Source organism: Oryzias latipes, chromosome 22 (assembly GCF_053564925.1).
Source record: "Oryzias latipes strain Hd-rR chromosome 22, Olatipes_Hd-rR_3.1".
NCBI classification, from domain to species: domain Eukaryota; kingdom Metazoa; phylum Chordata; class Actinopteri; order Beloniformes; family Adrianichthyidae; genus Oryzias; species Oryzias latipes.
Window position 1 is genome coordinate 15,037,132 of NC_136258.1, and position 13,157 is coordinate 15,050,288.

Below are 13,157 nucleotides of genomic sequence, written 5' to 3' on the forward strand. Positions count from 1 at the left end.
ACCTCATTGCATCACCTCTACTTTGAACTGAGGAAAGCTTCACTGGGTTTAGGAAAAGTACATACGGCTTCCTGTCTTATTTTTTTCCTATTTTTGTGTCGGAGGTAGAAATCAGTTACAAAACCTGGGCTTCCTTTTCTTAGTGTGTTCGCATTTGCTGGGCAGCTTTTGAAGCTTTTTGTTTGGAAAAAAGTCTTGTCTTCTTACACAAAACCGGCATAGATAAGCTCAAATGCGAAGAAAACGGAAACATTTATAGTTTTGTTTTTCATGAACAATGGTGTAAGTAATAAAAACATGAATTTGCCTCAATCTTGTTTTTTTAAATGTGGCGTGAGAACGTTTTTTTTTAGCTTAAAACAGACGTCACCCATTTGCAAAAGTAAAAACCTACTAAATATGAAGACTTTTTATGAATCCAGAGTGTCATTAAAACCCGAATGATTTATAAAAAATACAATTACTTACCTTTTTTGTCAAATAAGAACCGTTCAAACGCAGTGCATTGTGGTCTATTGTACATTCACGAATCTAGTGCGCATCAATGCACGCTAGTTTTTTGCGGAGACTTCTGGGAAAGTGTAGGGCAATTTTCGGGGCAAATTCAGACACAAATGCCTTATAAAGTTGACAGTATTCGTACACAAGCTTTGACTGGCTGAACCCCTTTCCCCTGATTTAAAGCCATGTCACACAGCCACTACGTACATTTTGCACGGATAAAAATGAATCATACGTGAATATACGCGGAAAAAGTGAGAAAAGCTTGTGGTTCACATTTTCACAGATGTATAACAAACCATGCAAAGGACACGTAAATCTACGTAGAACATAAACCGTGTGTGATTATTGCTTTGTGTATATGCAATTCTTTAGTAATTCGTTCCTCAATTTTGTAATTTTAACGTGATATGTGCACTGTATATGTGACAAGAAGTTATACATCGTGGTACATGTGTGAAAAGTCCGTTAGAACTATGTGGACCAGTCGTGGAAAGCCAGAAATCTCGCCAAAATCCTGCACAATTGCATAAGATTTTCATAATAATTGCGTATAAACTACGTAATATACACAAAAACTGAGTAATTCTAAATCCACGAAAAATCTTAAAAAACTCAAAACTGAATTCACGTAAAGACCTGATGGCCGAAAGTCTCGACGGACATCTGCGCAGGTCGACGAACGCAAGAAACTCTTATGAATTATGTGCATCACCAAAGATCAAAATTTTATACGTGGACAATGCACAAAATGTATGTAGTGCCTGTGTGGCATGACCATATATGGAATCCAAAAAAGACCCAAGCTGCAGCCGAGTTCCATCTTCTTTTATCTTCTTCCAGCAGATGTCAGAAGGTTACATGAACAATAACAGCAACAACACGTCCCAGCCAGCCACTCCAGGTGGGGCCCTGCCCGTGCCCTCGCCCCTCTCCCCCAGCCCCGCCAGTCTGTCCTCGTACCACGGAGATGACAGCGACAGCATCAGCAGCCCGCCGTGGCCTCTGAAGACTCCCTGCAGCCCCGTAAGAACGAGACTCTGCATATTTAACAAGTGATCGTGGCATTACACATGTTTTTTTACACACAACTTTGACACAAACACTCAAACGAACTTCCTTTGTGATCAAGGCCAGGGATTTTTGGGTAATTATTTTATCAAAAGCTGCTTCTGAAGGAAAAGTCATCTTTCTGAGCATGGAATCTATCCAGACTTTGCTATTTAGGATTAAACTTTGCTCTTAGTTTTAAACTTGAAAGAAAATATATTTGCTGTTAATGATATTTGAAACAAAGGCAGGCTGATAATAGAAAAAAAATTGTTTATGGTTGGACACACAGAAGGCTCACTTGAAGCGTCGTAAATAAAAGATGAATCCTGAATGGTTGAGTGGCTCAAAAGGTTGAGTTCACGTAAAAAAGAAACGTCTCAAACAAAAGTAAATCTAGGTTGCATAACACGCAATACATATTGTGGATGAGTCTTCCAATTTCAAGTCAGAAAGAATAATACATTTGTTGTGGTAGAGTTCTTTTTTTTCATTCTATGATTAAAGCTGTTTTTTGTTTTTCATCAGAAACCAAATCCCAACTCCTCTCTGGGCAGCGAACGCATCACGCGGCTGTACGAGCTGGGTTCAGAGCCAGAGAGGCAGGTTTGGGTGGAGCGGTACCTGAACTTCATGGAGGAGCGCGGAACGCCAGTTACCCAGCTTCCAGTTGTTGGAAAGAAGCTGCTGGACCTGTGGAAGCTCTACATAGCTGTTCGAGAAATAGGAGGCCTCGCCATGGTAATACTGAAAAACAGCAATGACAAGAGTGGATGATAGAAGACAGAGCATTTACGTGTTCTCTCACTTAAGGTCATGTGCAAACACATGTGCAATACAGTTGACCTACTTTTGCATCATTGGCATAATAGACCAAAAAAGCTTAACAAATAGCCTCTATTAGGTTTACAAATAATAAGTGTAATTTGCAGTGCATAGCTTGAAGGTCTTTAGAATTTGCAAACTATTTCTTTGGTGATTACAAAGGGTCTGGGGTTCACATTTCATTGCTAATAAATCAGTTAAATATACATTTATTAGCCTATTTCTTGGATAATTAAGTCAACCTCTCCCTGCTGATAAAGCTAAAATCCTACTCTGATGAACTGAACACAAAACAGCGACAAAAAAAAGCACACTTTTTAAAAATCTTGAATCATATCAAACTCACATAGCATTAAGGACAAATGACTTTTTTTATTTAAGTTTGCAGACTTCAAAGCAAACATGTTGGCAATTTGTACTTTTTTACACATTTATGAGTATTTTCAACCATTAACAAGCTAAGACATCAGCCTCAGTGCTAAAATCCACCCACAGTTATCTTGATATTCTTTAACACTTGTCGAGTAATCATATGTTATCTGACAGATGTGTTAACAATGGTGTGGTTCTCCTTTTAGGGTTTTTTTGTGGCTTTTTTTTTTGGTTTTTGTGATATTTTGCTTAAGTAAACCAACTGAAACAGAGTTGGGACACCTTAACTATCTCCATGACTAGTTTTCCACTTTACTAAATTTCCTGAACATATTTCAAGATATTTTATGCCTTTATCCATTAAACGTCCACCTCTAAACTTGACTAAAGAGGTGAGATTTAAAAACGTTGACAGCTACAGTCAAATGTTCCTGTGGTCGATATGATTTTTTTAGTATTCTAATACTTATTTTTAAAACAATCTGATTCTACCCAGGTAAACAAGAACAAAAAGTGGCGGGAGCTGTCCACGACTCTGAGCGTTGGTACATCCAGCAGCTCTGCCAGCGCGCTGAAGAAGCAGTACATCCAGTACCTGTTCGCCTATGAATGTAAGATGGAGAGAGGAGAAGAACCACCAGCCGACAGCAACAGTGGCAGCAGCATCAGTGGAGGGGACGTTAGGAAGCAGGTCAAGATCCAGCCACCGTCACCTGGTAAGTGGTTACAGATAAACTGAAGGCAGCATGAGGACTTTTCCACAGATCCGCTGACTAACTCATGCAATAATCAAGTTTGCTTCATTTATAGGTAACATACAGTAATTAAAAAATAAAAAAGAGTTTCCAAAGTGACAACCACCTTAAAAACAAATCCACATTTGCAACAACATTCAGGGTTGCTGGGTGTTGTGACACCACAGACCCAACTCCGTCTTTATTTCCTTCACTGACAACAAGGACGAGAAAACGGTGCTCAAACCAAATCAGCACAGCTCCAGTCTGCAGTAGCCACTGGCGGTGACAGACCCCGCAGCTCCTCACCTGCCCGATACGCCACAAAATGCTGATTGAGGAAGAGCGAACATCTGTCCTGATTTAAATTAATGCATGCACAGAAGCACAGGCCATACTGTACCCATGACCCATGTCTGTACATGACCACATTTGAATAAACTCATGTTCCAGCTTTCTGACATAACTGCAGAATTAATCTGAACATCTGCCCTCCAAAGCAGCTCTTTGCCAGCGTTATCTGGGATGGATTACGGTCTGCATAATCGCAGGGCGAGCTGAGGTCAAGAAAGAAGAGAAGACTTGTGTTTCAGCTGACTTCTTACTAAAATATACATATAAGTTTCTTTCAGTGCAACCAAACATCTCAAATAACCAAAAATATTGATTGTTCTCACATTAATGCACCTTGTCATATATCACATTATTGCACCACAAAATTTGTCATCCATGAATTAACGTTGTGGACTTTGTGTTAAATTTTTACAGATGTATCACAAATGAACCATATTAAAACAATGGAAGTACGAATGCACCATGCAAAGAACTCGTAAAGTTCATGTATACATGAACTGTGTGTTATTATTGCTATGTTTATGTGCAATTCATGTTCAAATTCAATTTCACAATTTGAACGTGATATGTGCGCTGTACAGTATACGCCATATAAAAGTTAATCATCAGTGGAAAATGCGTGAAAAAGTCTGTTAGACAAAGGCGGAACCGTCGTGGAAAGCCACAATTTTACGTTTGCATCCGCAAAACTCACAGACAATTGTGTTAGATTTATGTAGTTATTGTGTAGAAACTATGTGAAATACACTTAGGTTGTGTCTGACTTCCTTCCTTACTCTCTACATAGTGCACTATATAGTACGTTCGCCATTTTGTAGTGCTGTCCGACTTTACAATTACAAAATCGAGTGCCCTAGAAATTTTCCAGAAGTCTCTGCGAAAAACCAGTGTACATCGATGCTCACTATATTGGCGAATGTAGACCACAATGCATTGCAGCTGAACAATTTTTCCCAAAAAAACGTACTTAAAAGTATTTTTTTAATAACTCATTAACATTTTTATCTTCAGAAAACAGTACATTCAAACATGATCATCCCAAAACGCTCATATCAATTAAATTTTAACTTTGTGAAATCGATGACATCATATTCGCCGTTTAAAAAAAGAAAAAAAAGTAGTAAGCGTGGTGTCTGAACTGCTTTTAAAACACTGTATAGGGTGGGAATTTGGACACACCCACAGATTGCGTAATTCTCAACCAACCAAAAATGTTGAACTGCTCAAAAGTGAATTTGCGTAAAGAACCGTCGGCTGGAGCTTCTTGACCTACATCTGCGCTCATCGACGAACAACATACAAAAAATACGTATGAATAACGTATAACACACAAAAATCACGAAAGACCAATATTTCATATGTGGACAATGCTCAAAATGAACATAGTGGCTGTGTGACACGCCCTTAAGGTTCAAAGTGCATACAATTTTTATTAAGCTTGATGTAAAGGGACACTTCCCGTCCGTTTATAGTGTCGCTGTGTTCTCCACCTCAGCCTGCTGCTACCCCCCCCCCTTGCCTCCATATCCCCTGCCAGCCTATATATAGACTGACAGCCCAGTGTTGTCACTGAGGGAGCCTGTCCAGAGGGCTGGTGGCGGGTGTATGTGGCGGCTGGCGGTGCACAGTTGAGAGTGATTAATGAGGACTGGAATGCAGAACGTAAACAAACACGACCTCCCCCTCACCTTTCATTCACAAAAACCAGCTTGGCTCACTGCCCCCCCCCCCCCCCCCTTTCCCCCCACACTACCACCCCTCCGGATTATGTCACCCACTCACACACATGCAGGCTGTTATTGCGCACACACACGTTAAGTGTTTGCCTCTTGGACAACCCCCCCCCCGTCATCCCTCATTTATTCTAAATGTGGAGCAAAAGGGCACTAGAGTTGGAGCTCCTCTCCACCCATCTCCATACCTCCACTTGGCTGGATCGGCACCTGAAGAACGCCTCTTAACCTTGGCTCAACCCTGCCATTGTTTGCTCCTCTCCACCTGTGCATATTCATGCCGTCCTGACAATGGGGAAATCCCAGGAAGGGAGAAATCGCTTGTGCTTACTGACCCGTCTTTGCCCTCGCTCCCACCTCTGCTCAACATCGCGGGACGCCACTTACCTCTGTCCGTCTCTCCTCCTGCCGCTCTCCTGTGATGTAGAGGCAGGAAGTACTCTTGAATAATTCAGAATCCAGCATGAATATTTAAAGTATAAGTCTTTGGAATTTGATTTTATTTTTTCCTGTGTGGTGAAAACAGAAAGGCCACCGAGGGAGGATCTTCCATAAATGGGTTTCCTACACTAAATGCTTATTAGTTGGTTATTCTCTGGCTGTTTTTGTCATTTTTACAGTTGGAACGCTCCAATTTTCCAATCAGTTTGGGAATTTGTGTCCTGTGGTTTTGGCTGGCTGCAGCTGCTTTAGATAAAGGGCTCTCGCAGCTTCACATTCCTGTAGTTTCTCACTCATCTGACCTGGGAAACAGATTTTTTTTACTATGACAAAAGAGCAAATTAATCCAGTTGTAACTTCTTCTTAAACTGCAGCACAAGGTGGTTCCTGTTTACCTTTTTTAAAGAATTTCTTTACAACTGTTGTGTGTAAAAACGTGATTTCAAAATAAAACTTAGACATTAGGTCACAGAACTAAGATTCACGCATGAGTTATAGTGTTTCCTCATTTATCGCAGGGGTAACATTCTAAAAATAATCCATAATAGGTAAAATCAGCGAAGTAGGATTACAGATGTTTTAAGGCAGTAAAACACCTGACTTTATACCAGGGCCGTACATAGACATGAGCAAGGGGGGCCCAATGTCCCCGAAGTGCTGGAGCTCCCCCCCCAAATGTGATGGCACGCAAAAGAAATCTACAATTAATTAAAGAAATAAAAATTAAAAACAATAAAAAAACATAAAAACTAAGAAAATGAATACAATTAAAATAAATGCAGCCTGAACTTGGCCTAGACCTGTGTCCTGCTTGTGCCTGTCCCAGGCCCGGCATTGGAGGGGGTAGCATCAGGAAGAGAAATCAATCTTTTAGCAGCTTGGTGGGATGTGACACTCCAAACTCAGCACACCCAGTTTTCACCCCCATGATTCTCTACCTGCACCACATAGTTGGGCTGGCTAAATCCGGGCTTGTTTTCTACACTTTTCTCACACATACATGAACATTCTCACATTTTTTACTCTTAAAGTTCAAACATTCGTAGAAAATTGAGTCCAGTATTATAAAAAAAAGTAAAATTCTGCCCGCGATTGGATTCTTTTTTTTTTTGCATAGCACTTTCTACCTTCCTCAAAGACCCAAACCGCTTTACAGTCCCATTACCATTCACCCATTCACACACTGATGGCGGCTCCGCTGTCAAATATTTGCGCTAATCTTCCAGTTGCAAGGTGGGATTCAGTGTCTTGCCCAAGGACACTTCGACACATGGGCGGGAATCAAACCTGCAATCTCCTGATTGCCATACCGCTGCACCAATATGCGAAAATGTACATAAATGTTATGTCTATTTGGTTTGCCAGAAAGCCTTCTTGGTAGGAGACCGCGCACAATTGAGATTGATGAGGTTCACAGCCAATCAGGATGCAGAACGCAGTGCATTGGTGAAAACATTTCTTTTTTAAAAGCAAGAAAAATTGCACAAAAAAATCTGCAAGACTGCGAAAGGTGAACCGTGATTTGGCAGCATATCCCACAGCTTCCTGCAGAGGGCACTATACTCATCCAGAGCTTCTCTTTTTTTATTAATTCACTAATTTTGCTGTTTGTGAATAAATGCGTGTCATTTATATCCTCTAATGAGGTCAGCAAAAAAAGGCCATGTGATGCATCTTCACACTTTGACACAGGCGCTGCAGAAAACCTCCATATCTGGCTTCTTTTGCCTCCTCTCTCTGCTCTTCGTCTTCTGCTGGCTCCTTGTCAACACCTCCCTCTGCTCCCGTGTTCCATGCCCTCGTGTAGCGTGTAGCATGTTTGCTCGGGCTCAGATATCATGTTGGGCTTCCCTATGAGTGCTTTGGCCTAAAGCCCTCAGTTAGCTCACCATACAGCACCTCGCTGGGATGCAATCCCACCTCAGCCGCTCTCTCTAAGACCAGCTTTCTGATGCAGTGATGGGGGGTGGCTGGGGGGAGGGGGGGCAGTTTAAATGTGTAGCTTTAAGTTTTACTAACCCCCCCCAACACGTCTCCTGACTTCACAGCTCATTCGGGTGGCTCCCTTCAAGGCCCGCAGACGCCCCAGTCGTCTGGAAGCAGCTCTGCAGCTGAGGCGGCAGTCGACCTGAAACCCCCCACGCCCGCCACCACCCCCCTGGGACAAGTCACTCCGCTGCCCCCCAACAGGTAACAAACCCCACCCACTCAGCCACTTTTGATTTTGTAGGATCTCCCGGAATCTTCATTTTGACATTTTTTTAAATTATTTATTTATTTGTTTATTTTTGCAAAAGCAGCGGCGTTTGTGCGATGTCAGTCAGCCCTGGCGAGGGGAGGGGGGCTTGTTTACGCCTCTGAAGGTGTACGCGCTGCTTCTGAAAACAAGCAAACAGACAAACAGAGCGCAGCAAAGCACAGTTCCATCAAAAGACCCTTGTTGGGGGGGGGGGGGGGTGCAGCATGTTGGTGAATTTTCAGATATTTAGGATTTTCTGTACTTTTTATTAATCCCCCCCCCCCATCCTTCTCTACTCATTGCAGTAATAAACCACAGCAGCTGTGTTTGCAGAGCTTAGCACGACAGTCAGCCTTCTTTGTTTGCTTTGGTTGTGATAAAATGCGAGCCGCATTAAACATCATGCCTAATGAGTCTCGCTTAACCACTGCACTGCCATAGTGCTCATAAGCAAACGCTGTTTTTTGCCCCTCTTTAATCATCATCAACCCTTTTCTATAATGAATAGTAGATATGGCAACTTTTTGGGGCAGCTTCCAATAATGTGCGTTTTTTTTGGCATTTTTCTAATTATTTTTTCTTACAAATAAAGATAAAAAATTTCAATTCTGACTGTTTCGTTATCCAAATTGATGTGAATCTGGAGCAGATGAAAAAATACGGTTGGAAAAAAACTGGCATCTGACTCTAAACTGTAGGGCACCTATACAGTTTTGTTGCACCGGTAAAGTTAGGTTGGGGGTTTGAGGTGCTGTCAGCTACCGTGTAAACAAATAGAAGATGGGAAGAAGGGACGGGCTTGCTCTGCACCCATAACTCAGTGGAACGTCTAATAAACTCCTGCTGCTCTGCAGAAACTATGTTCTAGAAAACAACACAGGCTTTTTGATTTAGACTAAAAACAGCATAATCTTAATTAAAAGACCACTGGGAACACTTCGAAAATAGTTCAAAAGAGGATCGGAATAGCATTAAATAGTACTCTTAATAGTCTATGAAAACTGTAAATCATATGTATTTAATATCAGAGGTAAAACAATGAAGCATATCATTTATTAAAAAAAACTAAAAGTTGAGTTTTTTACTGCACAGTCTGATAGATCATCTCTTTCTGATCCAGGAGCATGGTGAGCGTTCAGGATCCCTTCTCTGAGGTCAGCGACCCCGCCTTCCAGAAGCGACCCGCCACCCTACCCCACTCAGGACCCTACCAACAGGGCCTCAGCATGCCTGATATGATGATGAGGATGCAGTACGACACCAAGGACCCCTTCGTCGGCATGAGGAAGAGTGAGTCATTTTTATGATTTATTTTTACCTTTATGACTCGAGTAGCATGGTTTTTTTCTGTTCTACATAAATATTAAAAAACAAAACTTCTGTGTCAAGCTGAGCTGGGACTCACAACGCTGCAAAATTCCTTTCAAGTAGGCCTGCGGTCTCACATCAGGACAGACGTGTGTCACTTTCACCTCCAGGACTATGAAAGATGATCGTATTTATTGGTTCCAAGCACACATCTTTATACTGACAACACAAGGCCTGCTATAATCTGGGAGCTTTGTCTCATCTCCACTTCAGTCGTCCTTTTATTCCACCTTGTTTTCAGTCTTTCATATTTTCCTCTCCTGCTGCGACACACCTGTTCGGACCGAGTCATGTGGTCCGGTTCTCTGAACAAACAGCAGCTTTCGAAAGAATGCCGGCGCTTTTGAAGGCTGACGAGAATGGAGTCGGAATGAATAATAGAGGAGGACGGCAGCTGCATATCAACACTTCTGAACAATGGTTGTAATTATGGAGAGCAGCAGGAACAATCCTGAGGGAATGCTGCCACCTGCTGGTGGACAGAAAGGACGCTGAGTGATGGTTTTTTATGTGGGATTTCAGAGAAATCAGTGTTGTTTCTATCAGTAAAGCAAAAGAAGAGGCAAGTAGAGTCCCACAACACTGTTCTCAAGTAAAAACGTTGTTTTTACTTGAGAACGTAGTTAAAAGTACACAGAAGTACTCGAGTAACAGATTAAAAAAAAACATCCTGGGCAGTGATTATCTTTTATTTATAAAATTGAAATGTTCTCAGAATGGACTTTTTCAAATTAAAAACAAATGGAATCACTAAAAAAATGTGTCAAATGTGATATTTTCAAAAAATTCAAATCAATTTATTAAATATTTTCATTTTTGACAATAAAAACAAACCTTTCCCTGTAGAGTAAAAAAGGAACACTCAGTGTTGACTTTTTCACAGGTTTTTTTCTAAGATAGATTATTACATCTTCTGTTTTTGAGTTTTGAAACATTAAATTGAATTTTTCCTGAATAATGTGTTGCAGGTGTGCTAAGTTTGTAATTTAACCATCACAGCTCAACTTTATTAAAATAAATCTTTATACGGATCAATTTTTACCTTTTTATGCAGTTATCTGCAAATATTGACATACATTATTGTCCATTTGTGGTAAAAATATCTCTAGCAAAGCATTTATTTTGACTGAAACAGTCCCCTGGAGCTAAAAGCTAAGAAAACTGTTTTTCAAAATAAAACTACCTTTATAGTTTACTCTTAGCAGGACAATTTTAATCAAAAGATACCCAAACAAATTCATATAGTTAATAAACTTTACTATCCACCTGTGGAAATGATTCTTTGCAATTCTTTGAGTTTTTCTGTCTTTTTTTCTTCTAAGTGGCAGGAGTTGATCCCTATATACCGAGCCAGATGCCCAGTGGTGGGATGCAGGACATGTACGGCCGCTCTCCTTCAGCCCTGAGCATAAGCCAGAGGTCGCAGTACCCATACGGACCCGGCTATGACAGGAGGTAAGAAAACACGGGCGCTGACAGAGTCACGTCCGCTCATTCTGAACGTGCTGATCAAGTCTGACCCGTTTGATCCACAGACCGGATCATTTGATGGGGATGGAGGGAAGTATGGGCCCACCCGGGAGTCAGAACAACCTGGGACCTGCGAACAGTGAAGGCAGCATGTACTCCCCCAGCAGATACCCTTCACAGCAGAGGTTAGTCCTTCTCTCTTTCAGGGTCTTTTTTTGACAGGTAACACCTTCTTACAGAATTCCCTCTTTTTGTTTTTTTGCAGACATGACAGCTACGGGCAGCAGTATCCCAGCATGCCATATGGAATGCATCCATCTGGGATGTATTCACAGCAACAGGTGCAAAAAAAAAATCAACTTCTTTTCAGACCTTCTTATTCGGGGTTTTAACAATCCAACTGTTATTTCGTCTCCAAACACTGTTTGATTAAAACCGCAAGTTGAAAGACAACCTAGAAAGATTAGAAAGCGGGTTTTAAATAAAAACAAAACACCTTCACGATCTGAAGCCACACAAGTGGAGGACAAAGTTTTACAGGGAGAACGCTATCATTTTTTGTAGTTACACTAAAGACTAATCTACTCTAGCAATGTAAAAGAGGAAGTGAGCAACAGGAAATGATGACTAGATACATTTTTAGGATTCTTGCAGCAGTTTTTACAAGTATTAAGCTAAGAGGTCCTGGTTTAAATCCCGGACAAAACCCCAATTTTTTAGATTTTTTTAGATGAGCATAAAAGAAGTTAATATTATTAGGTGCTTTTATAAAATTACAAAATGAGATGCACTTCTATGCATTTACAGTGCTTCACAATAAATTTGTTTAAGAAGGTTCAGAGTCTAATTTTCTTACATCTGCAGTAAAAAAAAGAAAGCTTGTATGTGTAAATATTTAAACAAATATAAAGGCAGTAGCCATTCAAATAATTACATGAGTAACAGGTAAAAAGTAATCTGTTAACTAAACATTTCAAGTTGTGGTTAACTCTTTTTTAAAATAAAGTTGGGAAAAAAAACATCTAGTTCACATCTAAACATCTAATTCAGGTAATTTTTTATTCCTTGTTCCGGATTTCTCTAGCTGTAGCTCCTTAGCGTCAATTATTCTTTCCCAAATAAATAAAAGTTCAAAAATGTCCACTTGACCCCAGAAGTTCATCTTTAGTTTCTGACTTTTTCCTCAGCAGCACAGAGGAGAAGACATGTATGCTAATATTTTGAAGGAGTTCTACTCGTATAGAAATTATTTTATCAAAAATTATTTGGATCTTTTTTTTTTTTTAAATGTTAGATTTAGGTGTTTTTTTGTGATTGGTTTCACCCCGTGGCTGCTGGTGCTCAGTTAACATCAAATTAAACCTTTTGGGATGTTCAACAGCATTTGTGAGAAAAAAATATTACATAATGTGTTTTTTAAATAAATACTGTATCTTCACTGGTAAATGGCGTATACTTATTTATATCATGGTCTATTCTGATTGGCTGCTGGGTGTGGATTAAAAAGTGATATTCAACAGTAATAATGCACGCCTAAAAAAGAAGTTCCGGTCACAGAGATTAAACATTAAATGTTCTATATTACTACGCTGGCTTCTTTAAAACAAACTTTTGCTTCATTATCTGGACAGAAACACCCGATAAGAGCTGAACTTTCTCTCATAACTGAAGCTTTATTTAACCTGTTGTGACAAATAACGTGTATATCTCTTTCCTATGGAAAGTCGAGGTCGATGACCGCTCAGTCGTTACCATGACAACGTGCCGCACCACGTCTCAACTAGTCAGCTTGTGAAAAAGTGATTTTAACTGAAAAAATAACAAGAATATTGTACTGAAAATGGATAGAATAATTATGTGTTTGTTAGTGACTATAGTATAAGCAAGATAATGGCCTTTGAAGTGTGCACCATCAAAAATTAATAGACGCGACGAAAGCAACCATCCGACGCGAAGTCTTCTGCGTCCTCCATTAATTTCTGATATTGGACACCTGCTCCACATTCACACACTGCTCTGCTGTGGACGACTGGCAATGTGGGGTTGAGTGTCTTGCCTAAGGATGCTTCT

At 40.4% G+C, this 13,157-nt stretch overlaps 1 protein-coding gene across 12 annotated transcripts in view; it reads left to right on the plus strand.

The window, feature by feature from the left end:
* The window catches only part of arid1b (AT-rich interactive domain 1B), a 217,958-nt gene that overhangs the window by 199,499 nt on the left and 5,302 nt on the right, over positions 1–13,157 (plus strand). For 8 of the 12 annotated variants that reach the window (XM_023952008.2, XM_023952011.2, XM_078940732.1 and 5 more), the window contains 8 exons: positions 1,345–1,527; positions 2,080–2,292; positions 3,245–3,464; positions 8,059–8,200; positions 9,370–9,539; positions 10,940–11,072; positions 11,153–11,272; positions 11,353–11,428. In XM_023952008.2, the coding sequence (XP_023807776.1) occupies positions 1,345–1,527; positions 2,080–2,292; positions 3,245–3,464; positions 8,059–8,200; positions 9,370–9,539; positions 10,940–11,072; positions 11,153–11,272; positions 11,353–11,428 (1,257 nt within the window). The remainder of the gene's footprint in view (positions 1–1,344; positions 1,528–2,079; positions 2,293–3,244; positions 3,465–8,058; positions 8,201–9,369; positions 9,540–10,939; positions 11,073–11,152; positions 11,273–11,352; positions 11,429–13,157) is intronic. The other 4 variants (XM_023952010.2, XM_078940731.1, XM_078940727.1 and 1 more) reach the window with 1 other exon arrangement.